The sequence below is a fragment of the Rutilus rutilus genome (genome assembly GCF_951802725.1).
Source record: "Rutilus rutilus genome assembly, chromosome: 4".
Lineage (NCBI taxonomy): Eukaryota > Metazoa > Chordata > Actinopteri > Cypriniformes > Leuciscidae > Rutilus > Rutilus rutilus.
In genome coordinates, this window is record NC_140212.1 from 5,466,027 (window position 1) to 5,481,395 (window position 15,369).

The 15,369-nt window shown below is 40.0% G+C and overlaps 1 protein-coding gene across 5 annotated transcripts in view; it reads left to right on the forward strand.

The window, feature by feature from the left end:
- The window catches only part of erc1b (ELKS/RAB6-interacting/CAST family member 1b), a 196,917-nt gene that overhangs the window by 80,244 nt on the left and 101,304 nt on the right, over positions 1–15,369 (forward strand). For all 5 annotated transcript variants that reach the window (XM_084407452.1, XM_084407453.1, XM_084407454.1 and 2 more), the window contains one exon: positions 4,419–4,554. In XM_084407452.1, coding sequence (XP_084263578.1) covers positions 4,419–4,554 — 136 coding nt within the window. The remainder of the gene's footprint in view (positions 1–4,418; positions 4,555–15,369) is intronic.

Below are 15,369 nucleotides of genomic sequence, written 5' to 3' on the forward strand. Positions count from 1 at the left end.
TTTCAAAGTGCTTTCAAGCCTGTGAACATTGCCTGAAGCTGTTTTGTATATGAATTATTAATTTTAAAGATCGAGATGAATTACTATTTTTGATAAAATTTCAGGGTTTGAGCTCTTTGAAGATAAGATTCATTAAAAAGCGTTAGGTTAGACTGGAGTGTTGAACTTTCTCCAAAGCGCACTCCATTTTCACCTGTGTCCAAGTCTGCGTGTTTTTATTTAATTTATTTTTTTAGGTTTATATGTTATGTTTTGATGCATAATTAGTGTGTTTTTCCTCTAGACAACCTCAAAATTGTGCTGAAAGATTATTTTCTTTCTCTCCCGCAGTACAGTGCCCTGTCATAGACCTGTTTACCTGTGTTTCATTTTTTCCACTCATTTTGAATGTTGCTTCTCTCGTTGCCTGAAGCCACACTAGTACTCAAATGTAGTACAGTTTTCCCAGTATTGATAATATGGCCGCTAATGCAACAAAGCTCAGTACAGAGAGGAGGAAGATGACAGGGGGTTACGCATGTGATCCAGAGTTTTATTTAGAGGAAAGGAAAATGTTGGCATTGGGAAAATTGACAAAGAAGGCCCTGTAAATGGGGTCTCTGCCCTTGCACACGTGCGTAGTTGAGTTCAGTACACAGAGATGTTTCCATTTAGGTTTGTGTGTTAGCAAGAAAGTGAGACATTCTCTTCAAAAGTCTCTTGTATTTATTCCTGTTTTTTACACAACCGTTCAAAAGTTGGTGTCTAAGATTTGTTTTTGACAAATGTGTTTGACCGAAGTCTCTTGTGCTCACCAAGGCTGCATTTACTTGATCAAAAAAACTGTAAAAACAGTCATTTTGTGAAATGTTATTACAATTTAAAATAAAAAAAATCTGTTTTAATATATTTTAAAAGTATAATTTATACCTGTGATGGCAAAGCTAAATTTTCAGCATCATCACTCCAGTCCTAAGTGTCACATGATCCTTTAAAAAATATTCTAATATGCTCAATTCTCAAACAGCATTTGAAGTAGAAATCTTTAAAACATTGTACATTATATTTACCGTCACCAATCAGATGAATGCATTCTTCAAAAAATAATAAAACCCTTATATTTCAGAATTTTCAGATATTTCAAATAATGTGTATTCAAATTAATACAGATATTAATATTCTTATTCAGATTTTTAGAAATCAGAATATTGGTTTAATCTGATTATAATGGTTAGGTTAAAGCATTTACATGACACTTCCATAATCAGAATAGAAGAGTCATGTATGTTTGTGTGGTTCAATATTTCACTGTTGGACATAAAGCAGAGCTACATTTTGGGTCCGTTTAAGGAATCTTTGGAATGGATATTTGATTTAATCTGACAGGATGGGCTAGATTAGAGTGTCACCATCACTTATATCTGAAGCGGAGCTCACTGGAAATATTGGCATGCGTGCTGGTAATATCAACCCCACAAAGCCTTCCTTTCAGCAAGGTTTAAGAATCGTTTTTTGTTATATTCCTGCGCCATCATGTTTTTATCAGAGCGTATCAAAAATACCAGAACGACTGGCGAATTACATCTGAATTAGATGTCATCGTTTCACTTTATTGTTGTAGAAGTGTTTCCCTCATGAACTCTGTGAAATGGGGTTACCTATCCCATCACATCAGAGCTCAAATGGAGACATATAAACATATAATCAAAACCCTGAATAAAGGGCTGGCCTGCAATGCATAAAAACAGTCAGCTGCTTATTGCAAGTGTAGCGGAGCCAAGCAGATGGCTTGGCCTCTTCTGGAAACACCAAATAGGAACATTCCAGTATATTTATGACCTGTTACACAAACTCCCTTGAGCACACACACAAAGTCTTTCTTTTGCTTTGTTATATGGTCATGTTGTCTTCGAGATGGTCTTTTGACAGCACAGCACATCTTGCCTGGTGTTTCCAGATTCTAGCCACTTTTATTAGATTTTTTTAATAGCCATCAAATTAGCAGTGTTGGGGATAGCTACTTTGGAGCTGCGACTTTGCAGAGATGCTCATAAAATAGTTCAACTACAGTCAAGCCACACTGGGTCCTAGTTGTACTAGTTAACTATAAGTTGCAAACTAAATAATATTTCTGAAAGTATAATTGTCAGATGGTACCATTTAATTCTGCAATTACACCATTTATCTGGCACAAAACACCAGAGCTAACTAATAAAACTGCAAAACGTGTTTATATAACTGAGCAGAAAACATTGTTTAAATAAATATTTCGGGGTTTAAATGACATGGTGAATCATTTAAATGAATCAATGAATTGTTTGTTTAAATCAGGGAATTGTTTAAATAAATCAGGGAATCGTTTATTTAATCAGTGAATCGTTTATTTACGTGAACCATGTGAATGAACTGATTCACTACAATAAATCCGATTTCCCAATGCAACATTTTGTGAGAGAGGACAGAGTTCACTCTGCTGTGGGTGCAGTGATAAAAATGTGATGAAAAATGCAGTGATGTTGCTGTTTGTCATGCTACACCAATGCTTATTGGGAAAGCTACATCGTTTTGAAAGCAGCTGTTGTGCTGAAATGAATGTGTAGTCAAGTATTTACTCCCTAACAGTGCAAGCACCTATTGTGTTCTGTGTGTTTCGAGCCTCAATGCAGCAAATTATGATTCTAAAAAATATTGCATAGAGCAGTGGATGTAATAGTAGTAGACTTTCCCTCTTCATCGCCTACGCTCTTGTCAACACTTCTTCTGATCCTGCATGGCTACACGCTACGGCCTCACATCCCAGAAACACGCATTCATGTACAGTCAAGAGAGGAAAGAAAACCTTGGGAACCTTCTAAAAAAGATAGAAACACACTCACACCAGTCGTTCCTTTACTAGTATTATGTCACCTGGCTAACTCTAATCCCAAACTTTGTTTGGCAACTGTTCGCTGATGACTAGAGTTGTGCTAGTTTCTGCAACAGGAGCCAGAAGACTGTGGCTTTCCTCTGGTACTTCAACACAGAGACTCCACTGTGCTCAGGACAGCTCATCCAGAAGAACGATCAGGTTCTAGTGCCGCAGCGGCTTGGCCCGATTTCTCCAAGCCTTGTTCGGCGTCACCTTGCTTCAGTGAACATGCTCTTTACGCTGCTTTTTACTCCAGAGGACCAGCCGAATTGGGATGCAGGCGTTGTGCGGAGCACCTTGGTTCTGCTTTCCTGGCACATGTAGACATGGCTTGTCATATCCCATAAGCCCCCATAATAACTCTTCAATTACCTTCCCGTATTGTGTGTCTTGGGCAATGCTCTTTGGTGTCAAAGGGGGGCCGAGGGAGGTCTTTCCACAACGCTGTGTTATTACTCATTTAAAGACATTGGTGTTGGCATAGTCAGTGGTACATCTGTTCTGCAAGGCATAGGCTTAAGTTTTTTTAATTTTTTTTGATCAAGTCAAGATGGTGAACAGTAACCGATCCTGGCCGCCACACTGCCAGTGCACAATACTCCGATGCCGGCCACATAAACAGGAAAACTCTGGCACTTGTTGGGACCGAATGACCCCAGGATTTAGGCCTGTTTGATACGACACTTCTCAGAAATAAAAACAGCTTGAATGCTTTTTTAATTTAAATATTCATTTGTTTTTGGTAGTGCTTTGTGTTCCTGCGGGTTTCCATGCCACAGCAAATGGAGGAGGTTGAAGGATAATGAGAAAAATCCCAGAGCATAAACACAAACATACTGCCGTTTTCATTTGCAGCACAGCTTGATCTGTGGAGATCAGTTCTGCTCCCTTTTGTTGTCATTTCTGATAAGCTAGCTTATGGCTTCTCTCATTGACCCTTCTGTTTGTACTTGACTGCTTGTATGTGTGCAAAAGAAGAAGAAAAAAACCTCTTTGAAGAAGAGATTTTTTATTCTAATTGTAGCATTTAATATTTATTTTATTTTATTTTATTATTTTATTCTATTCTATTTTATTCTGAATGGGATCATGCATATTATATTCCACAGTAATCTTCATTGTATACTCCATACTATTAAAAAAAAAATTTTTAATTGTGCATTATTATTATTATTATTTTAAATGTATTTTTACCCATTCCTAATTAATATACAAAGCTTGTTACTATATATTAAAATATAGCTACTGTTTACATCAAGGTATTTGATCTGATTTCATCAAGCATACAATAGTACTTCATTTTATTTTTTATTTTTATTTTCAGAATGGAATAATATACTTAGAGTGATGTTCACTGTATACTTCATACTATTTATTAAAACTTTGCATTATTTCATAATGTGCTTGTTTTACATTCTGCATAATTTTTTGCAGCTTTAGTTGCTATTCTGAACATATAGTTTCCTGTATCCATCCACCTCTATGTCCATCCGTGCATGTCTGACAGAAATCTGTTGTTTTGTCACTGCAGGCATATGAAAGACCAAAGCAAGAAGGTTGCCAATCTGAAGCACAAAGAGCAGGTGGAGAAGAGCAAGAACGCCCAGTTGATGGAAGAGGCTCGTAAGAGAGAGGATAACATCAGCGAGAGTTCTCAGCAGGTCCAGGTAAAGTACACGTGACATTTATGTTATTCACAATTATTTGATCGGCTGAGCGAGTTTTGATATTTAATCCTACGACACTGAGATGTTTCAGTGTTTAAATCGCTGCGCTTGTCTGTTTGTGGCGTTCAACACCAGACCTCATGCTTGTGTGATGTTGCCTAATTGAAACGCCGGATGAATCCCTGTTCCCTGTAATGGATTTCAGAAGGTTTTACACACATAACCATTGAAATCTGACGAGAGCAGTGGCCGTTAAAGTCTTAACATTGAAACTTAACCCATAATGAGGCCAATCAACCCTTTAAGAGGGTCAAAGACCCCTCAAAAACCATGAGTTATTCACAATAGCTCAAACCTTTATGCAGTGTTTAAAGGTTTTCCTTTTGTGCTGCCTAGAAATGTGTCTCTTCAGAGTGATCTGTCTTCTGATTATATAAGTTTGCATGTCAGCTCCAGTTCCTCATTTGAGAATTGCTAGGATTCTTCTCAGGTAAAGAGCGATCTCATGTTTCCCTCATCCAGACCGCATTCACGCACATCCTGACCTTGTGTCCTCCTCTCATTGTGAGCTTTGGATTTTGGAAAAAGAGAAGAGGAGAGAATAATTGAACGATGAAATAGGACACAGTTGTTCAGTGCGACCGCAGGAACTATTTTTGAATTTATGGCTTTGTGATAGTGAAGAAGAAGCGCCAGCGTCTGCATCCAGGTATCGGAATGTTTAGTTTAGATTTGCGAATACAAGCTACCTCATCTTGGCTGATGTAACTTTCACCATATTAGCCCCAATTTGACAGAATGGTGGTCTGTGGTGGTCGTTCCCGCTCTTCTGGAGTGAGTTTCTGGATAGAAAGCCAGAATCAGCAGTTAATGTCTGTGAGAATCTCAGTGCAAAAAGTCCCAGTTTTTACAGAGGGGCTGTTTTTATGGAAGGGCTGTTTTTCCTCTTTGCCGTAGACCTCTGGACAACAATGCCACAGCGGCCCTCCCTTTGTTGTGGTTTTCTGTGTTTTTCCTGGCTGTTGGTTTGTTCTTTCGATCATTCTCCGTTTTCACATTTTCCTTGTTCTGTGTCATGTGTTCTTTGTTTTCGTTCGAGTTCATATGCTATATTTCTGACAGCAGGATTGATGTGCTATTGGACTTCGACCTGTGGTACCCGGCGACTGGAGCGTCAGTGTGTTCGTGCGCACGAGTACGTGTTGCGGTCTAAGAGAGCTCATTTATGACTTCAGGGCCCCAGCTTCCTCCGTGGGGTCACATTGCCGCAAGCCCACATTGTGGCTTACGCTCCCCCGTTCGGAGCACCCTGATGCGGCTGCATCATGGGCCTTGTCTGGAAGCAGCGACAGCTGCTTCCTTCAGCCAAGACCATCAACCGCCACCTTCCCCCACAGGCACGTCACGATACGGCTTTGAGGCCCTGAGACTCTAGATCAGACGAACCCTGAGCTGATGTGCACACGCTATTGGACGCATCAGGCGTGTTTGGAAGGCAAACCGATTGTTGTTGATGTTTCAGTATGGTTACAATGGTCCTGCTCCAATCAGTTGGTCAGGGTGAGCTGAGAAAGAGGTTAGCCCAGGACAGCAGAACAATCCTCTCTCTCCTCTCAGCACTGACCCGGCACTAAAAATGGCTTTTTCTATCAATTAAGAAGGTTTCCATTGGAGTCCTGAGGTGGGATGTGGGGTGGTCAGTCGTGGTTGAGCACTAGAGCTGCACAAACATATTCAGAATAGCAACTGTTGACTTTGGAGAAGGTTAGATGGTCAGAAGAAAGGTCTTTCGCTTCTTTTTTCGAGCTTCCTGCTGGTGCCGTGGTGCTGCTTCCACATGATTTGATCCAATCAGTCCTCTAATTAGTGGTGCTTTCTTAGGCAAGGATCACTGTAACTATTCTAGCAAACCCCTAGTCCTTAATATTAAACTTTGGTGTTTAATGCATGCTCTTTAAATGAATCAGACTTAAAATCGTACAGCTTGAGAATGTGAGCTATTGCTTTTTGTATGCGATTAGACTTATGGCTATTCATATTTCATGGCAAGAATTTACTCCCTTTCAACTAAAATGATAGAATTTGAATTAAAAAACATTCTAAACTTAGTTTTGAATTGATAACTGGTAACTAACCCTAACCCTGGGCCTGCAAAACTAACAAAAACTCCAATCAGAACTCCCTAGCAATCAGATAGCGACATGTCTTTTTGATGGGCAAGTGTCAAAATGTCAATGTCTGGTTAATTAAGTTTAGCTGTTAGTTTCCATAGGATGATAAAATGAAATGCAGATGCTGCCTGTGCAGAGAATTGCAATGCAGAAGAGGGTCTTTGATCAACACCCCTCAAGAGCGTGACTTTAACCTCTTCTGAATCATCCCTATCCTTTTTCATTTATCTCTCTAGTCTGATAAAACAGGAGATGGGTTTTAATAGGCCTCCACATCTCTTTAGTGTTTTCGAGACATTTTCCGCCGGATACAGAGTTCCCAGACGTGCAATATGTACTGGATCATCAAGCGTACCTCTCCCGCCGATCAAATATCATCAGCCTGAAGAAATCAAGACTTTCGCTGGGAAACGGAGAGAAGCAGGATGGAGAAAGACAGCGGGGGAGAAAAGATGACATTATAATGAAGCCCAGTAAATACCTGTTTTACTGCGTGGTTGAGTCTGTTCCCTTTTACTGCATAGTCTCACTGTGAGTGCAGCGCCAAATGCTCTGACTCCCAGCATGCCCTGTGACCAGAAGGCCCCACTGTAGCCCGATCTCCACCTTGACCGGCCTTCTTTGAAGGTAAAAAGGCAAAAGAAATTAAAAAGAAATTTGGGAAGAAAATAGACAGGTCAAAGAAAGGAAAGGTACATTCAGTCAACATGCTGCAATTCAGAAAGGGTGAACATATTCCACGACATACTTTGTGCAATCATCAAAGCAAGCTCAGAAAAGGGTTTCCCCCACAGGTTATTAAGCCATTTTACTGACGCCGGTGCGCCACACATTACGAATGGCGATAGTAAGCCATAGGTCTTCTGTTTATAAGTCTCCCAGCCCCTTTTATGTTTGGCACATTGTGCTCTCATGTGGTTGTAAACATCAGCACTCAAATGCAGAGAGCTTAGAGTGACACCTTTAGTGTGCAATTGTGGAACAGTATTTTATAACATTTGGTGAGTTAGGGATCATGCTGTTAAGTTTTCTTACAAGCACCAGTGGTCTTTTGTTCTTGCACACTTATGAAAGCCTGAATATATCTGTAATGTAGGTTCTATTTTATCAAATTATCATAGCAGACAATACTGACATGTCTGACAGTAAAAGAATCCAGAAAAACCTGTCAACCTCAGTATCAACACATCGTCCTCACCTATCCTTAAACACATTTATATAAAGATTTATGTGCCAGGGTACAGATCTGCAATTATGCAGCTTCTCATTAGTCTTTCTCTTTGTGTTCACATTTGCTGGTGACTGAAAAGATCTGACAGGTGATGGCAACACACTGGAGTTAATAAAGCCAAAGTGCTGCAGGCGAATCACAGGTTTATGGTCCTTTTTAAACACACAGATATAAAAGAGTCAAACAGGAGCCTTTTATGACTCGTTGGCCTGCCGACGCTGCTTTTATTGAGGGGGAACATATTACTGTCCCTGGGGGGAGGCCTTTTTTCATCCTAAATGTCATTTTCTCAACCTGCCATAACAGACTGGTCACAGTGCAACATCTAGGATCCATTAGAAAGCTATAGTTGGCACAGGACAGTCTTAGCAAATGGGATACAGTGAGCAAACCTGGTTTTCTAGTTTTAGCTGTTTTGTTTTGTGCCTTTTTTGTTTGTTAGGTGTTTTTGGACATTTTAAAATGTGCTTTAAAAGGCTAATACCAGCAAAGTATGCTATTTTTTTTTTTCAGCAAGGACCTGTTATGTTTCTTACGAATAGCTTGTGCTTGACCTAACGGTGAGTTGTGCGTGTAGAGGAACCATCTTGGGATTAGATGTTACATTACTGTCTCTGGCAAATTAGCATTGGCAGCTTCAGGTTTAGGCCTTTTTTGATTTCTTGAGGTCTCCGTGGAATGTTCTTGAATGTTCCAGTCTGTTTTCCAAAACCTCCAAAGACTGATGAGAGATCAGGCTCTAGCGGTAACACTGAGCAGAGGTGAAACAAAACTGCGGTAAAAATCTGCCCGACAAGGTCGTCATCACTAATGCGGTGGCGAGAGCCATTCTCAACACTCAGAGGGAAACGGAAAGAGAGAGAGGTAAAGCGAGGCTGAGATGGAGAAATGGAAATGGCGCAGGAAGAAAAGCAAGAGGCGCAGTGTACTTCACACATGAAAGCCTTGATTCTGCCACTCATCACCTCTCGAGCGCGAACAGGTCATGAGGGAGCTAACAGACGCCAGTCGTGAGACTGACACTCCAAAGCGCTGTCAGAGAGGAACTCTGGTAAACGCAGACTGGAGAACAGCAACTTTATTGAGCTGTGAGATTCAAGAGCACCTTTTTTGGTTGTAGGGAAGCAATGGGCTTCAACAGTTCGATTTATCTTTTGCATGTTAGAGATGGTGTGTTAGCATGACTGCCCAAACAGTCGAAAGGAAGGAAATGCCATTTTCTCTGTGGGCTTTCCAAAACTTTTTTTGTCCTTTTGCGTTTTGCTGAGGAGAAGACAACAGCACTGAGTTGCTGGCCTCCACCAGAAAGCGTATGACATAGCAGCCGTTGAATAATGAATGGTAGAAATCTCAGCGCTCAACATTACAGCTATGAGAAAGGAAATCCTGGCCTAAAATTAAAAGATCGTACTGCTTTTATTGGCAAGGACACCATCTGATCGCTTTGCTAAGGAACGTTTATCCACATTAGATGGATGAGACAGAAAAATAGCCTGACTGGAGCTAAACAAACTAAATTTAAAATGTCCCCTTTTTCTTGATGTATTGACACACATTGCAAAAAATGACTTTGAATTACTTTTTAATTGGTGTTTTTTGACCTAAAAATACATTTCCAGTAGCATTGATTGTATCTTGAATAGAACTTTATTTGGTCTTTGGTAAACTACAGTTTTGAGGAAGAAATACTCAGTAATGGTCTTGACTGATGAATGTGCACATTGTATGTCTTAAAGCATATTAAAAACACCACATAGACATATAAACAACATTAAAAACTTGATTTTCACCACAGGGGGTCTTTAAAACTAGATAAAAGGTCGGCCCAGCTAACAGGGAACATTCTCAGAACATTCTGGCAAGGTTTTCTCAGTCATGTACAAATGTTTTTCCAGTAATGTTAATAGAATGATCAAAGTTATCTGGTCTTAAAAACATTACTTATACATCATTCATGAAAATAAATAAATAAATAAATAAATTTAGTTTGATACTCGTCACGAACAATTCAGATTACATTCAAAAAGTAACTTTTCCATAATGTTTGCAAAATGATAATGTTTCTTTAACATTCGCATAACCATAAAAAGGTTTTTAAAATGTTTAAAATTAACTAGATTTTTTTGAATGTTGAGAGAACATCATAACTTAACATTAACAAAATGTTCTTAGAAAATATTTTTGTTTGGCTGGGTGTGCAGTAAGACAAAATACACTCATACTAAAGATTAATGAGCTAAAAATATCTTATGCAGGGTTGCTTCTTAGATTTTTAGATATTTTAAAATGAAAATTAGAAAGAAATGCTCATTAAAAATAGGCTTCTTTTGCAGTGTATGTTATTGCAACACAAGTTGGCAAATTCTTTGGGGGATTTTACTCTTTAAGGAGTAAAGAGCTGAGCTTGCATGACTAGAAAACAACTGCCCTAGGGTGTTACCCAGATCCAATATGGCCGCCAAGTGAGCTGACTTGCTTAAAACAAGACTTTTCATTCACAGAGCTGCACCATCTGATACCCATCAGCCCCATATGTAGGCCCTCCACCCCTTCAATCAGCACAGAGCCTTGTTGTTTACACCCATCTTTGTTCTGCTACATCTCAAGTCTTTCTCCTCCTTCTTATGCTAAGTATTTAGCCTCAGGCCGTGTGGGACGTTCTTGCTCTCATTCTTGTGTTTTTTGTTTTTTTGGGTCCACTGTCATGTACATAAACTAGTGTCTTTGAAACTGCCCCAGTGGCTTCCCTGCTGAGGGCAGAATTTCCCCGCAGAGATACTTTGATGATAATGACTTTATGCTTTGAAGAGTCTGTTTTATGACACATTGTGCCCAGACAACCGTTATCGTTCAATGCAGTGATCACAGGACTGTGAATTAAAGGTCAGCTTCCCACCACCAGAGGCAGAGGGTGGATAGACCTGAAGGACTAACACACCTGGCCAATGTTTTTCCTGATGCTCATCTCTTTTTTTTTTTTTTTTTACTCCTCATAATGGGTTTACTGTTTACTAATGTTTACTCTGAAGAACAAGCATAGGGTCAGCTGTGCCATTCTTTTCTTAAAGGAATAGTTCACTCAAAAATGAAAAATGTAGTCATTACTTACTCGCTCTCAAGTTGTTCCAACCCTGTATGAGTTTCTTTCTTCTGTTGAACATAAAAGAAGATATGTTAAAGAACCCGACAGTTGACAGCACCCACCCATTGACTTCCATAGTAGGAAAAGAAAAATACCATAGTAGGAAAACAAAAATACTATTGAAATCAGTGGGTGCCGTCAACTGTCTGGTTACCAACATTCTTTAAGGGCGCTTTCACACTTGGTTCGATTGCCTGTTCCGAACCCGAGTTCGATTGCTCCCCCCTCCCCCTGCCCCCGATGGACTGTGTTCACATTATATTATTTCTATCCGAACCGCGGTACACTTGCGTCATCAGGCTGCAGCTGGCGTAATGGTGTTGCTTGGTAACCGCGAATGAAAAGGCGCCCAAATGGATAGACTTGCTCGGTTGACATTTTTTCTTCTTTTTTTTAACCTTTGGTTTTGTTTTCAACATAGACATACAGAAACACACTTGCATCTGTCTGCCGCAAAAATTCAGAAAACGTTTCAAAGACAGCGGGCTGTCCGCCGAAGACACATTATACGTCAACAATAGCGGTTCACTTCTGCGGTTTGGTTCGATTCGTTCATATCAGCAGCGAACCGTACCCGAGTTCACATGAACCGTACCCGAGACCACCTTTTTAAGCGGACTCGAGTACGGTTCGCGGGTGCGCACCCGAGTTCGGAAGACAGCGTTCACATCATCCAAACGAACCGAACTCTGACGTCATTCGAACCCGGGTGCGCACCAAAAGTGCTAGTGTGAAAGCGCCCTAAAATATTTTTTTTTAAAGTGTTTATAATATTTTATAAAATATGAATATATATATATGAAGAGTTCAGATGTAAAAGCCTCTAAGTGCCATCTGAAATTTTCTTCTAGAATGATCATTTTTATCAAGCTCGTATATTTAAGTTCAGTAATTTCACTTAAATGGCAATGATAATTACCTATTAATTGTAATTTAAGTGAAATTACTGAACTTAAATATACGAGCTTGATAAAAATGATCATTCTAGAAGAACATTTTAGATGGCACTTAGAGGCTTTTGCATCTGAACTCTTCATATATAGTTTACAAATATGAAATGTTTTACAAATCTCATCAGTTTTCTTAAAGGGACAGTTCACCCAAAAATGAAAATTCTGTCATCATTTACTCATCCTCAAGTTGTTCCAAACCTGTATGAGTTTCTTTGTTCTGCTGAACACAAAGGAAGATATTTGGAAGAATGTTTGTAATCAACAGATCTCGGTCCCCATTGACTTCCATAGTAGGAAAAATATATACTATGGTAGTCAATGGGGACCGAGATCTGTTTGGTTACAAACATTCTTCCAAATATCTTTCTTTGTGTTCAGCAGAACAAAGAAACTCATACAGGTTTGGAACAACTTGAGGATGAGTAAATGATGACAGAATTTTCATTTTTGGGTGAACTATCCCTTTAATCATAGGCAGCTGTATAGCATGGGCTTTTTCTAAAATCATAATCATACACCATTTGGTAATTTAGGTAAATTTAGGACATAACACTGATTTATACACTGACACATCCTACCTCACTCCCCCTACATCAAGCCGTCATCTTGATGTAGAACATGCGGAAAGCGGTGTTAGATGGGGAGAGAGAGAGAGATGTAGAAAGACGGAGTTGGAAGATGCCGGAAAGGGCTCGCTTCAAAGAACCACATCACAGGAGGTTATAGAAGTGAAGTAAACAGTATTCGTAGCGCTCAGATCTGCAGTAACCACAGCACCCAGAGGCTTGATATCCAGCTCTCTTGGGAGCGTTTCAAAGCCTTGTTTTGAGCTCGTCATGGAAGCTTAGATTTCTTTCTGCTTGTCACTCACTTTAATTCCCTCCTCTCCTGGCCTTCTTGTTATTGATTGCGTTCACAAATTAACAGCACTCAAGTTTATTGTGGCCCACTTTCAGCTACTTCCTTTCAAATTTTCTACCCTGTGATTGTTCACAACGGTGGATTCGTTGAGCGTCTACTGAAACATTGGGTTTGTTGTGTCTCTCGACTCGAAAGAGTCAAAACTTAATTAATACGGTCCAGTCTGGCAGAGAATTTCATTGTAGTCCGCCTGTGCGGCAGCCTCAGTCTCCGTGATTTCAGAAATCTATTTCAACTCAAACCAGATCCAGGATCGGGAGCTCGGGATCCGATGGTGGCGGTAGGGGAATCAAATCCGCATGTTCTCATTTCTTTAATAGACTTCCAAGGTCTTTTTTTATTGGGCCTGTTTGTTGGCATATGTTGTTTGATGTTACCATGCTTTTGGCCGTCTTTTACGCTTTCCCCAGCCAGGAAGGATGGACACCTGCTGCTCCATTCCGGTTCTTTTTTTAAACATTTGCGATTCCTCTCTCTCGCACCTAGAACGATACAGAAGAATCCTCCCGCTGGGAAAATGTATATCATCATCATCTCATCTTTAAGGGACATCTGCTACCAAACCCTTCACTTTGGCTGTGTCTTTTCTTAGACTTTTAGCTGAGGTCATCCTGCTGTTTTGGGGTTATTTTAAATAATGCCTTACTATGACCTAAACTCTTCACCCTAATGAACTGCTGAAACCGCTTGAGTCAGTTTCTGTCTCTGTGTGTCCTGGGATGGTGCTGCATTTTTCAGTTCCGTTCCTTCCAAAAAGAAGCCACAGATGGGAACAAAACGACCTTGTGTTGAATTAGGACACCGCTGGTTGAATATTTGTGTGTGTGTGAGTGAGCATGCTAGACAGCTGCAAGTCATTCTGCCCCAACTGTTTGAGCTGAGCTTTTGTTCTTCAGGCTCGTCCTGCTCATCTCCTAATTGGTTGTGCAAGCCGCGGAGAGCTGGGCAGATTCCCCAGCGAGCCCCACCCGAGCCCGGACGGTCCCTACGGTACAGCATGTGGCTTTGATTTGTGGCTTCCCTGAGGTGTCTCCTTCTATCATCTGTGTGGTTTTGGCACCAAAAGCATTACCGTAATGAGATATTGACCGAGCAAAAAGGATTACTGTCGCTTTAAATCAAACCAAAGTGATTGCGGTCTGCCTGCGAGTGGAAAGCGCAAGCTAAATATCGTCAAAATAAGATAGAAGAGAGAGCCTTTTTACCACATGCTGTGATCTGTACCCCCATCACCCTCCTCGTGTCCTGAACTTCCTGTAATTGCTGACCTTGGTTACAGAAAATCCTGCCGATTCAACAGATGCATCTGGTTATCGACATTGCCTCTTGTTGCAGGAATTTGTGGTGTGGGCTTCCAGATGAGAATGATGAAAATGGTGTCTGGGATTGTGCGCATCAAGCCTCTTGTCTTGATATTGAAAGTTGAGGCATATAGTTGGGAGGAATTTTAGTGACAAAATGTTCAGTCTTATAATTACATGTTGTCAAAATGTTTTGAACGAATGCAATGTGTCAGTTATCCAAAATTATATCCCAGAGAATAAAGTATATCCTGAATATAAATGGCTTTGGATAAAAACGTCTGTCAAATGCATAGACAAATCAGGTTAAAATCAATAAAAAAAAAATCATTCACAGTCAATTTAGTCTTTACTGTCTTTGCAAATGGCTCAAAACTTTGATTGTTCTCTAAAGATTTTCATACAAGAAATGTTACACTTTTTTTTTGAGGGGGAAGACCTGTTAAACCAAAATGTTATGAATAAATGAATTCTGTATCAATTATACCTTACTTACATATAATGTACATTTTGGTAACTTAAAACCAAGGGTTCAAATTAGCAAGAAATGCATAGGAATATAATGTATCACATGAAAGGCTTTTGCTTTAGATTTAAAAAAAAATGCATGCCAAAAAATGTTTGCCAAATACATAAATGTCAAACTAAAAAATGTAAATCACCGCCATGGTTAGTTTTGCATGCTAGCATTTTTGTAAACATTTTAAAACCTCTTGATTTTTCTCTCAGGATTGTCTGGAGCAGGGTGACACATGCATCTGGTTATTTGTGTACCTTCACATTGCCTCTTTTAGCAGGAATTTGTGGTGTGGGATACCAGATGAAAATGTTCGCTGGGATCATCGGCGTCTGGGATTGTGTGCAACAGGCCTCTGTCTTCATATTGAAGGCTGATGCTTTTAGCTGGAAGGCAGTTTCTCAGCATGGAGGCCATTACCACTGTAGAGCTCCATTTGAATGAATGGCAGTTTGTGTGTATGTGTGTGTAGCGTCTGTTTGCTCTGTTGTGTACGTCAGACTGCATGTTTGTAGAGGTCTGTACTAAGTGCCTCAGGTCTGCCAAACGAGTCAGGACTTTTGTAGCCGATTCTGAAAT